The following is a 10,659-nucleotide window of genomic DNA, read 5'->3' on the forward strand; positions in this document are numbered from 1 at the left end:
GGGGGGGATGGGATCCCTGAGCGCCTCGACAGGCCCTAATTGGAGCCCTTGCCTGGGATTGCTCCCTTCCCAGCTGACCTGGAGCAGGATGAGGTCGAGGACTTCCTGGCTGCCATCATGAGCGCCGAATTTGATACCCTGGTGGAAGATGGAAGCCTGCCCCAGGTTAGCCCGTCTTGCCCCAAGTCACCAGATTCTGGTCGGTTCAGGCCTGGCCTCCCCTCTGTTTTAGGGTAACTGGCCTTTCCATTCCCAAGGCCCTAGACCCTCATGCCCTTCTGTTGAAACACACTATGAGATTTTTCCTGCCTCCAGAGTCTCCCCATGTTTCCAGTCTATCCTTAACAAAGCTTCCCAAGTAAAATTCTCTCGATTCAGTCTTTGAGGCCTCTCTGCCCTCAAGCCAAGGACACCCCTTCCAGCATATCCCCTGATCTCCATCTCCCCTTTCCCTTGACCCACATTCAGAAGTAACAGGACTTGAAGCTGGACTTCACAAGCCAGTTCTCTTCCTGTTACTTCACAGGCTACCTTCCTAAGTCAAAAGTGTCATTTCTTCTTCCTTTCATCTCTCCCCTGGCTTGTGACCATGCATGAGGACTCAAAAGTATACCTGTGTTGGGGGGGGGGGGGGGCTTTACTAGGTAAGCCAGCAGCTCCAGACAATGTTTAGATACTACCAGAGTGGTGAGGAACCTTTGCTAAGAGAGTTCATCACTCAGATGGGCCAGAAGCAGATGGAGGTGAAAGCCATGGAGGTCCAGACAGTCGACCAGAACGATGACAACAACTCAGACCAGGAGGAAAAAATAGATGGGGGAGCTGAGAAAATGGAGGTGAGGAGGAGGGGACCTCTCCTCAACCGGATTCTAAAATTAACAACATTTCTTTCTGACTTGGACCTATCATTCTGGTCTGCCCAGATCTTTTTGATCCTGATTCCCTCCCAAGTTGGTCATCTGAAGTTTTGATAAGTACACGTTTCCATGGTGCTCAATTTTCTTTTCTGTAAAATAAGAGGTTAGACTAGATAATTCCTAAGGACCTTTCTAGCTCATAGACCAGTGGTGTCAAGGTCAGTAGATCCATGCCACAAATTGGGAAAACTACAAATTAACATAATTGCATGACATTGTATTTTTTACTTTAGACACTTTCTCAATTACATTTGAATCTGGTTCTGGGTGAGCTGGACACCTGTGATGTAGACAGATTGTGGAGAAACACATTAAGGCAAATTCCCACATGTTCTTAAGAATCCCCTCCCACCAGTTGACTAGAACTACCAATATACCATTTATATAATGGTTTAAGGTATGTGCTATCACTATCCCAGTCTTACATGTAAGGAAACTGAGGCTGAGAGGTTGTGACTTGCCCAGGGTCACTCACACAGTTGGTGAGTGTCTGAGGTGGCATATGAGCTATGCTCTTCCTGACTCTTGCCCAAAGCTCTGTCTGCCCTGTTCCCTGCTTATTAATGGGTTATTGATGATTGCTCTTTGTTTTTTTTTTTTTTAAGCAATCAGGGTTAAGTAACTTGCTCAAGGTTACACAGCCAGGTGTTTCTGGGTGGGTGCTGAGTGTCTGAGCCCGGGATTTGATCTCCAGGTCATCCTGACACTGGAGCCGGTGCTCCTACTCTGTGCTACCTGGCCACTCCTCCATCTCTTCTTTAAGGGTGTTACTCAGTCAAATGCTTTCAGAAAATCTTAGGAAATTCAATCTGCAGGATTCCTATGATCTCCCAGTTTAGTAACACTGGCAGAAAAGCAGTGAGGGGAGCTAGTCATAACCTGTTCTTTATGTTAAGCCTGGCCTCAGTAAACATCTGGAAGAAAGCCTGGACTGACTTTGGTGTGCTCTAAGTCCCTGTTACTGCTTTTTTAGATATTGAGCATTGTGTTATTCCAGGCTTTCAATATCTTTAGACATTTCTGTCTCCATAGGCTGATCTGGATTAGTAAAATGACTTGCTGTGATTTGTTTTTTTTCTAGGTTTTCCCAGGCTGTATTCAGTTGGGTGCATTTTTTTTTCTGCTTTTTGGAGGGCAATTGGGGTTAAGTCACTTGACCAAGGTCACATGGCTAATTTTTGTGATGAGTGTCTGAGCCTGAATTTGAACTCAGGTCCTCCTGACTCCAGGGCTAGTGCTCTATTCACTGTGCCACCTAGCCACCCCAGTCGGGTGCATTTTCTAGATCTTTGTGGAAGAGTTGGAGGGGTACAGCTCTGCCACTGGGGCTCCACTTCCGTAACTTGGCCACTTCCTCCTCTAGATTTTCAGTAACCCTACTAACCCTTTGAAGAAGTTCTACAATTTTGCCAAGAATTGAGCTCAAAATCATTGATTTGTTTTCAAACTTAATTTTTTAGCCTCTTTCAAAAGTCAGCTCTTCCAGCAGTCTCCTGCTCTGGATCCACTTGCACTCATTAGTTCATTGCCCACCTTCAGGTCTGATCGCAGCCATGTAAAGGACCCAAGTTAGCATGAGCTCTGTTTGCCTTGGGCACCCGCTCCCCATTAGCCATTTTGGTTCGGTGCTTTCCGTTCCAACAGCATTTTACTTAGCTGAAGAAATAAATTACAAGTTGACTAAGTCCTGCTTTCTTCCCATCATTAGTTATTAGACATAACCCTGATCAGAGAGAGCATTGGGAAGATCCAAGTTCAAATCCAGCTTTAGACACTAGCTGGGCAAGTCACTCTTAACTACTGCTTGCTTGACTCAGATTCCTCAAATGTTAAAAATAAAGGTAACAGTAGCGCTTACCTCATTGGGATAGTTTGAGAATCAAACAAGATATTTGTAAAAATTGCTTGGCACACAGTAGGCCCTTAAAGGCTTTTTCCCTTATTGTGGCCCCATCAAATGCCTGCATCGTTGTTTTGCCTTCTCCCCCTTCTCTAATTTTCTCTCCTCTCTGACTCTTGCCAAGTTCAATTCAGTCTGCTTTTTAGGATGGTTCCAGTGTTGGGTGTGCTTTCCCTTGATGTTGTCATCTCTTTTTTTTATGTCATTTGGTGGGTTCCTTGGGCCCCCAGTCTTTAGAGAGTTTTCCTCATCAGAGCTGTTTCTCTTTGTGTCATCAGTCCCATCTCTAAGAAGCAAATTTCTGGAGCTTTATTTTAGTTTAGATCATTTCCTCTCCCCCCTTCCCTTGGAAATTCTCATGGAAGTCAGGTGCCTAGTCAGGTGCACTTGACCGCCCGGCGAGCTCTAAGAATAGATGGAGGGTTCATTTGGTTTCCGTCATTTATACTCCAACCAGTTTATCCTTTGGGTTAAAAGCAAATTTGCAGTAGTAGTTTCCCTCATCATTTCCTCTCTTTGGAAGTGATTACCAAAACAAGTCCCCAAACTGGAGACATTTAGCAGCTCGTAGGCATTGCCCTGGGCCAGGCCTCAGAGGCCACCTTCTGCTTCCACAACGCTTTAGTGTTCTGTATCCAAATGTCTTCTTGTAGGATTTCTTAACCTGAGGTCTTCATAATTAGTGTACTTTTCCTAACCCTGGCTTATTCTGGCCCTGTCTAGAGCTTGCTCATGCTTCCCCCCCCCCTTCCTTCCTCTCCCCTACTCTTACTGTCACTCCCATTCTTTTTTCTCTCCCTCACTAGCTGCATGGTTAGATGAATGGATGGAGGAATGGATGCTAGATATAGCAGTCCTGGGTTCCATTCCACCAGTTCCATTCAGTGATAGGCATGAGATCTGATTGGTTTCCTTGTGGTAGGACTCCCCACCAGGCCTACCTCTCTTGCTCATGACCCCAACTCTGTGCCATTCTTTCTTGAGAACTGGGGACATGGCTCCTGTTGATGGTTCCTTCTGTGGTTTTTTTCCTCTGAACACACAGCTTTCTTTTGCTAGCCTTCTTCCAGTTGTCTTCTAGAGCTGTGTGGGCAGGGGCTTTTGCTCCCTTTTCTACTCTAAAGTTGTTTCAAAATTTGATCTGTAGTACTCCAGCCCAGGCTATTTAGAGCAGCCCTTGTTAGCTATACTCTTAAGCCTGGTTGGGAGCCTGCCACCTACCAAACCTGTTTTTAAGCCATGGTCCAAAAATTTAAAGCTGCTTATTTGCACAAATTTGTTTTTATCCCCATTTATCCTCAGTACTGATGGAGACAACACTTATAGCCCCAAAACTTCTGGAGTTCTGTGTTCTAGGCTTTCTCTTCTTGCAGTGTCATTTGTCCCCATGTGAATCACCAGAAGGGAGTAGTCCCTGATCACATAACCACTGTACATGGGCAGGTGCCAGCATAGTGCTGGCTCCTGCCATAAGCCTCTCTCCTTTGGTTTCCTCCAGGTGACTGACAGCAGGGAAACCCCTGCCCTGCCCTTTGGTGCCCAGGCTGGGCTATCAGCTGCCACTAGCCTGGCCTCCATTGGGCAAGAAGATGCCGAAGATGGTTGGATTGTCATCCAGAAGAAAAAGAAGTGAAAGCCTAGCCCTTGCCCAGGGCCCTGGGCTTGGCCTTCCAGGTATACTCCAGGATCTCTCAGGAAAGAGCATTTTCTGAGCATCCTGCTCCAGCTAGGAAACTAGCCCAGAGCACCCAGAGGGGCCCTAGTTTGGGAGGAGTCTACCTGAGATCATTGGCTGCCTGGCTTTTCCATCTATGAACACCCTGTGATCTTTGAAAGTCAGTTGATCTCTTTGGGCTTTCGTTTCCTTATCTGTAAAATGGAGACAATAGTGGCTTCCCAGAATTTACTTTGCTCTGCCTCATGGGAGCTGGGGGAGGGGAATGGGGATACGAAGAGAAGAAGTGTGGCAAGTGTTCCCGCCTTTGTTCACCCCGACTGCCCCCCAGGACCTTCACCTGCTCACAACCCCATGCTCAGAATTAGGGTCAGCTAGAAAGAGCAGACATCTCCCTTCCCTCGTCCCACCCCCCTCTTCACTCATGTGGCTTCCTCTCCCTAAAGTAACCTCAGAACTTGTTTCTTCTTTGTCCACTCCATCCTCCACAAAGTTACCAAAGTTATCTTCCCAAGGGACAGACTTGCTTATGTGACAGCCATACTCAAAAACATTCCATGATTCCCTCTCCCTTCTAGGATAAATTCCAGTGCTCAGCCCAGCATGTAAAAGCCTCACCTGCCTTTCCAGGCTGATGGACTTGCCCTTCTCATGTTCTTCCCCCATACTTGGGAGTCTTCTGCCTTCTTCACATTAGCCTCTCAATCTGGACCCTCAGAGCTGCCTGGTAGACTTCACTAGGCAGTGGGGTTCCCTTTCTTCAGATGGACAGTCTGTTTTCAGTAATAGTTGTATTAGGGTTGTGGGTCAGGCCCACAGTCACTAATCAATGCTTGTGGGATTGAAATGACCCCAGTTAGAATTGAATTGCAAGAGCCTTTTCTTTGTATCCCCAGCGCTTAGCACACGGTTGGTGCCTAAAAAGTTTTCTGACTTGTTTGAAAACTGGTCTTCCAGCTTTGGAAGCCGTCTGAGGAGAAGGAGCAACAGCACATTCTCTTGGAGAGTGGTTCCAATTTCTAGGAACTCTATCCCCCCCCTTCCCCCCCTTGCAGCTTGATAACTTCCACACCCACTACTTCTCCATCTGCCTTTCTTCTAAAGGCTCCAGCTCTACTTTGTATTATTAGACTATTGGCCTCACTCAGATTAACACACGGTAACCACGTTTCTTTGGAACTGCAACCAAAACTGTATTTTTTCCATTAAAACAAAACATGAAACCAAATCTCCTTTTCCTAGTCCCCCAAAGCCCTGCTGTTATCTGGTGTAGTGGTCCTGCCACTTTTGGGGGAGAGGAGATTCTAAAAGGCCTTCCAGTCCCAGCCGCATGCGAGGAGAGGGAGGTGGTGGCCAAGTTAGGGCTTCCTCCCACTTCATTTTTTTTTTGGAGATGAAAATTAGACCAAGAGAGAAGGGACTTGAGAGACCGTCTGGTCCCGTCAACCCCATCATTTTACAGTTGAAGGAATTGAGGGTCAGAGATGAGAGGAATTCAGATCAGAGACTTGGTGCCAGACAAAACGTTAGAAATAATCTGTACCAAAGCATTGTGTAGGAGAAACAAGTTCAGAAATAGAGGAGACGTTCCAGGTCACAGTAAACGGCTGATCTGGGACTGGGGGGAAAGGATGACTCAGGTCTGACTCAAGAAATGGACTTGTCTAAAGACTCGCGAAGCCCTTTAGTTGTCCCCAGTGCCTGTTGTGTAGATGGCAAAGTTGAGGCCCAGAGAAGAAGGATCATAAGGATTAGAAGCTGGAGACCATGCTGAAAACCAGCCATTGTAAAGAAAGCCCAGAGATGGGGACTTAGCACCACAGGTCAGAATTGGAAAGGACCTTGGAAAGTTGGCAAACTTGCCCATTTGACAAATGGTGAAATAGGCCCATGGATCATGCATCCTGTCCAAAGTCACAGCACAGTTGAGGTGAGGCCTTTTACTTATGTAGGTAGGAGATGGGGAGGGCAGGGCTTTTTTTCTTTATAAACTGCCCTGCCCCAAGTGAAAAACAAAGGTGAGGTTGGAAATTACAAAAGCAAAACCCTCACATTTGGCTAAAATGTTGAAGAGCAAACCCCATAACAGGATCAAAAGTGCCCATGATCTGGAGTTCAAGTAACAAGGGCCAAGCAACTTGCTGAGGGCTGGTTCTCAGCCCTGGGGTCCCTGCTTGGCCATGGAAGGAGGGCCTTCCAGCTCTGGACCCAAGCCTGCTGCTATTGCTGAGGCTGCAGAAGCAGCAGTGGCTCCGTCGTCCTCTTGGGACTCCAGGCTGGAGGGGCCCGCCTGGAGCTCATCCCCCCGTCCAGCTCGGGCCAACACATCCATCCACCGCCTCTGAAGTGCTTCGGTCTCTGGGCTAAAGTACCAGGCCAGGTGACTCTGGGTGATCTTGAAGACATGCCGCCTCTCCTTGTGCTCATTGGCCTCTGGGGCCCCCACCTCAAAGCCAATAAGGGGCAGGCTGCGCTGGGCCTTCACATCCTGAGCAAGACAAGCAGACAGATGAGTGAGTGTGACCTCAGACGAGCTCTCCCTCCCTCTACTCCAAGATTTTGTAGGAGTCAGTTGAGTGCTTGGCATTCAAGGCCCATTCTTCCAATCTGGCCCTAATAATTCCTTGTTTCTTGGCCCTCTACTTTTTTATACTGTCGTTCAGCAGAGGCCCAACTCTCTTTGGGAAGCATTCCTGGACTAATCTGGCCTGTATCCCTGTGTGTGTTCTTCCACCCTCTGTCTCCTAGGTCTGAGAGGAGAGGAAAAATGGGGAAAAGAGGGGAAGATAAGAGACCACGGGGATGAATATGGGGAGGGGGGTGGGGAATTAGAAAGGAGAATGTTGACAAAGGAGGAAGACTTTCCCCTGAGTCCTGGAGAGAGGAACTAAGGCAGCCCAGGGAGTGAAGGGCTTTGATCCTGAAGGAGGAGCAAAGCCAAGACTCCAGGGCGGGGAGAAGTAGCAGTTGCAGCAAGACCATCTCACCTGAGGGGCTCCATAAATGTAGAGGACAAGGGGCTCACTCTCAGGGACCACAAACCAGGCCTTGTGCCAGCCCTTGGCACCTTTCTCCATGTAGTGCATGAAGCTGCAAACGAGGCTGTTTTCAGCAGCCACTGATGCCTGTTTCTGGGCCAGGAAGGAAGCCAGGGTTAGGGTCAGAGCCTGAAGGAATGGCCAAGCTGACTCCCTTCCCCAGGGCAGAGGGCTAAAGACTCACCTCCAGGATGGAGCGTCTCCGTTGGGGCGTGTTATGTCCTGGGCTTAGGCTGGGTCCCTGGGCCCCCTGCAAGGCTGTGTAGCAGTCTAGGCATACTCGATTAGAACGGTTATTATCATAGACCAGTCGGGCCCGGAACTCAGAGCACTTGCCGCACACAACCTGGGAGGCAGGCCAGGAAAAACCAGTGGTCAGGAAACCTAGCCTACTGAGGGGAAGCCAACATTGAGGAAAAAGGATAGCCCGGGAAAGAAGAGGAAGAAGAAAAAAGTAAATATGAGGAAAAGAGAGAAGCAAGAAACTGAAGAGGGTCAGGGGGGTGCCAGCCTGAACAGCTCTACCCGCTCCCCGCCCCCAGAGCCACGTCCACCATACTCACGTGGCCACAGGCTTTACAGTGGTGCCTCCGTTTGGTTATGGGATTGAAGGGCTCCTGGCAGCACATACACATGGTCACCTCCTTCTCTCGGATGGGTGTTGGGGCACGCTTCCCAAGGTCCAAACTCTGGGGGGAACCCCAGCTCCCAGTGAGGCTCTCCACTCCCAAGGTTGTGGCCCTCCCCTGCCCTGTTCTAGCCTCTTACTTGGTCTCTCCCTGCTTCTGATCAAATACAGGTACATTCAAGGCTCTCCATAGTCTGATTCCAGCCTACATGTCCTTCTTAAGCACTTGATTCCTGCTAAACTGATACCAAACATGACCTACTACCACCTTCAGTCTTCCCCAGGTATCACTGCAGGCTATTCCCCCAATGAGACCTCACTGGGTGGCCTTGGTCAACTTGCTGCCTACTTGGGCCTAAGATTTCCTCCACTGTGAGAAAGGGAATGGCAGGCAGCAAGGCCTGCTCCTCCCCCCGCCCATTACCGGTGAGCTAGGGGTCGGCTCTTCCTCCTCTCGGTGGGCTGAGTTAAACAGTCGGAAGGTCTCCAGTGTGCGCTCATGTTTCATGAGGGTGGCATGAATGGCCTAACAAGGGGGATTGGAAGTCAGAGATAAGAGGTCAGAGGTGAGATCCTCATCTCCCAGAAAGGGCTCTGACCACATGGATGTGGAAGGAGACTTCTTTCTTGTAAGAATTTGGGGTTCGTTGAGAAGTCACTCTTGCTCCCTACCCCCACTTTCACACATACACACTCTGTCTCTCCTCTCTGAGGAGGCAGAGCTAGGAGAAGGGTTTTGCCCATGGTCACATAGGGGATCATAGTCTGGATTTCTGGGAAGGGATAATCCAGGGCAGCACAAAGGATCCTCGGCTGTAAGCTAGGAGAGTCAGGTTCAGCCTCAGTTCTCTCACTGACCCATTGTGGGACCCTGGGGACCTACCCTTCTAGGCTTTAGTTTTCCTCTTTCTAGAATGATGGGGCAGGCACTCCTCTCATTAGAGAAGTTGGGGGTCTGAGTGCTGCATATGGTGTCCATTGGTTTGGCCTAACTCTTGTTCTTTGTGACAAAGGAAAGTTGTAGGGGGAGGAAAGGACAAGAATTAAGAAAAGGCCCCAACAAAGCTCGAGAAGTCAGATGAAAAGAGAGAGTCCAGTTGGGAGCAAGTGGGCACCAAGGTCTCATGACTGACAGCTTCTTGTGGCCTCCCTCCCCCCCTCCCCCTTTCCTCTCTGATATCTCCCGTTCGTCATGCTGACAAGGGCTGGTGGTTGCCTGAGCCAGGTCAAGCTTCATCCCAGCTGCCAGGAGCCAGAGCTACCCAGGGAAGTCATTACCTGGATCCAGTCCTTCTTTTCCTCCTCAGTCCTGGAAAAAAAAAAAAAAAGACAGGAAAAGCTCATTTGCAATAACAACTAGGAACAATCTTGTGCCCCCTTGCCAAATGAGGCAAAGCCACAACACGGGGAGATGTCACTATCCAAGGTCACCTCTTTTGCTATTAAGCCTCATGGCCTCTATGTACCCAGCCGTTGTCTAGCTCTGGCAGATCCAACTTCTGGCCTCACAAAATCATTCACTCCATGGACAATGGCTGCTGGGGGCAGACAAGCCTTTGACAGCCCATTGTCCTATCAGGAACTAAGAAAGGCCATCATGGAGTTTCCCATCTCTGGGTCAGGACGTACCTGGCCTGCAGCTCCAGAGAACGTTGCTTCCCGGACACCAGGAAGGTTCGGGGCAGGTTCAGGTTAGAACTTTCCTTCAGCTGGTGGAAGAGATGGAAAGTGTCATTATAACCCTCTCCCCGACTCCAGAAAGCATCCATCTGTCCATCTCCCTAACCCAAGTGCCCCTGGTGACTCAGGTCATTTCCTAATGGGACCTACCTCAAGGCCATCCACATCTATGCAGGCACGCACACTGAATTTCTGTCCCAAGAGTCGGAGCTTAGGGACACAGTACAGTAAGCGGTCGTTGAACTGGGAGGCAAAGAGAGGAAGTGAGTGGAGGAAAAAGACAAGCAAGGAGGTGATGTTCCTCATCACCCAACCCCCTACTGGGCCCTGGCTGTCACCCTTACCAGGATGAGATACCGATCCTGAGTGGTCCCATTCTTTGCAGACAGCTTGAGGATGTGACCCTCCTTGATGAGCTCATTCGCAGGACTAACAATATCCTCCTCTCCTCCAAGCAACTCATAGACCTTCAGGAGTTTGTGCATTCTCTCCTGGGGAGTTGCAGGGGTCAAGACAGGACAGACAGTGGTGGAATTAGGGTTAGGGTTAGGCTGAGGCCTCTCCCTAAATATCTCCCCACACCCATTCCAGGATAGGCTGGGGGACCCACAGGGCCTCACCATCTTGCGTATGGCAGCATTGGAATGCTCAGCTGCAGTAGCAATCAACTCCAGTGATTCTGGGAGACACAAAACAAGGGCTTCAGATTGGGATAAGCCACTCTGGGGCAGGGATGTTTTTACCAAGAAGGTGGAGTACCAACTGAGCCTTGAATCAATCTCTCTCTCTCTCTCTCTCTCTCTCTCTCTCTCTGTCTCTCT

At 49.2% G+C, this 10,659-nt stretch overlaps 2 protein-coding genes across 5 annotated transcripts in view; one reads left to right on the forward strand and one right to left on the reverse strand.

Moving 5' to 3' along the window:
• Positions 1 to 5,720, forward strand: part of TSR2 (TSR2 ribosome maturation factor) — a 223,090-nt gene extending 217,370 nt beyond the window's left edge. The window contains exons 4-7 of one of the 3 annotated variants that reach the window (XM_069108254.1): positions 74 to 165; positions 645 to 836; positions 4,316 to 4,491; positions 5,071 to 5,720. In XM_069108254.1, the coding sequence (XP_068964355.1) occupies positions 74 to 165; positions 645 to 836; positions 4,316 to 4,450 (419 nt within the window). In that variant the 3' untranslated portion in view covers positions 4,451 to 4,491; positions 5,071 to 5,720. The remainder of the gene's footprint in view (positions 1 to 73; positions 166 to 644; positions 837 to 4,315; positions 4,492 to 5,070) is intronic. The other 2 variants (XM_069108255.1, XM_069108256.1) reach the window with 2 other exon arrangements.
• The window catches only part of FGD1 (FYVE, RhoGEF and PH domain containing 1), a 15,484-nt gene continuing 10,485 nt past the window's right edge, over positions 5,661 to 10,659 (reverse strand). Inside the window, exons 9-18 of one of the 2 annotated variants that reach the window (XM_069108249.1) lie at positions 10,459 to 10,517; positions 10,183 to 10,329; positions 9,989 to 10,081; positions 9,788 to 9,867; positions 9,437 to 9,467; positions 8,583 to 8,684; positions 8,094 to 8,219; positions 7,715 to 7,876; positions 7,480 to 7,623; positions 5,661 to 6,980 (exon numbers count right to left, since the gene is read on the reverse strand). In XM_069108249.1, the coding sequence (XP_068964350.1) occupies positions 6,648 to 6,980; positions 7,480 to 7,623; positions 7,715 to 7,876; positions 8,094 to 8,219; positions 8,583 to 8,684; positions 9,437 to 9,467; positions 9,788 to 9,867; positions 9,989 to 10,081; positions 10,183 to 10,329; positions 10,459 to 10,517 (1,277 nt within the window). In that variant the 3' untranslated portion in view covers positions 5,661 to 6,647. The remainder of the gene's footprint in view (positions 6,981 to 7,479; positions 7,624 to 7,714; positions 7,877 to 8,093; positions 8,220 to 8,582; positions 8,685 to 9,436; positions 9,468 to 9,787; positions 9,868 to 9,988; positions 10,082 to 10,182; positions 10,330 to 10,458; positions 10,518 to 10,659) is intronic. The other variant, XM_069108250.1, reaches the window with a different exon arrangement.

This window comes from Petaurus breviceps, unplaced genomic scaffold, assembly GCF_028583685.1.
Source record: "Petaurus breviceps papuanus isolate PSGF00001 unplaced genomic scaffold, PetGlider_PUasm1.0 90333, whole genome shotgun sequence".
Taxonomy (NCBI): domain Eukaryota; kingdom Metazoa; phylum Chordata; class Mammalia; order Diprotodontia; family Petauridae; genus Petaurus; species Petaurus breviceps.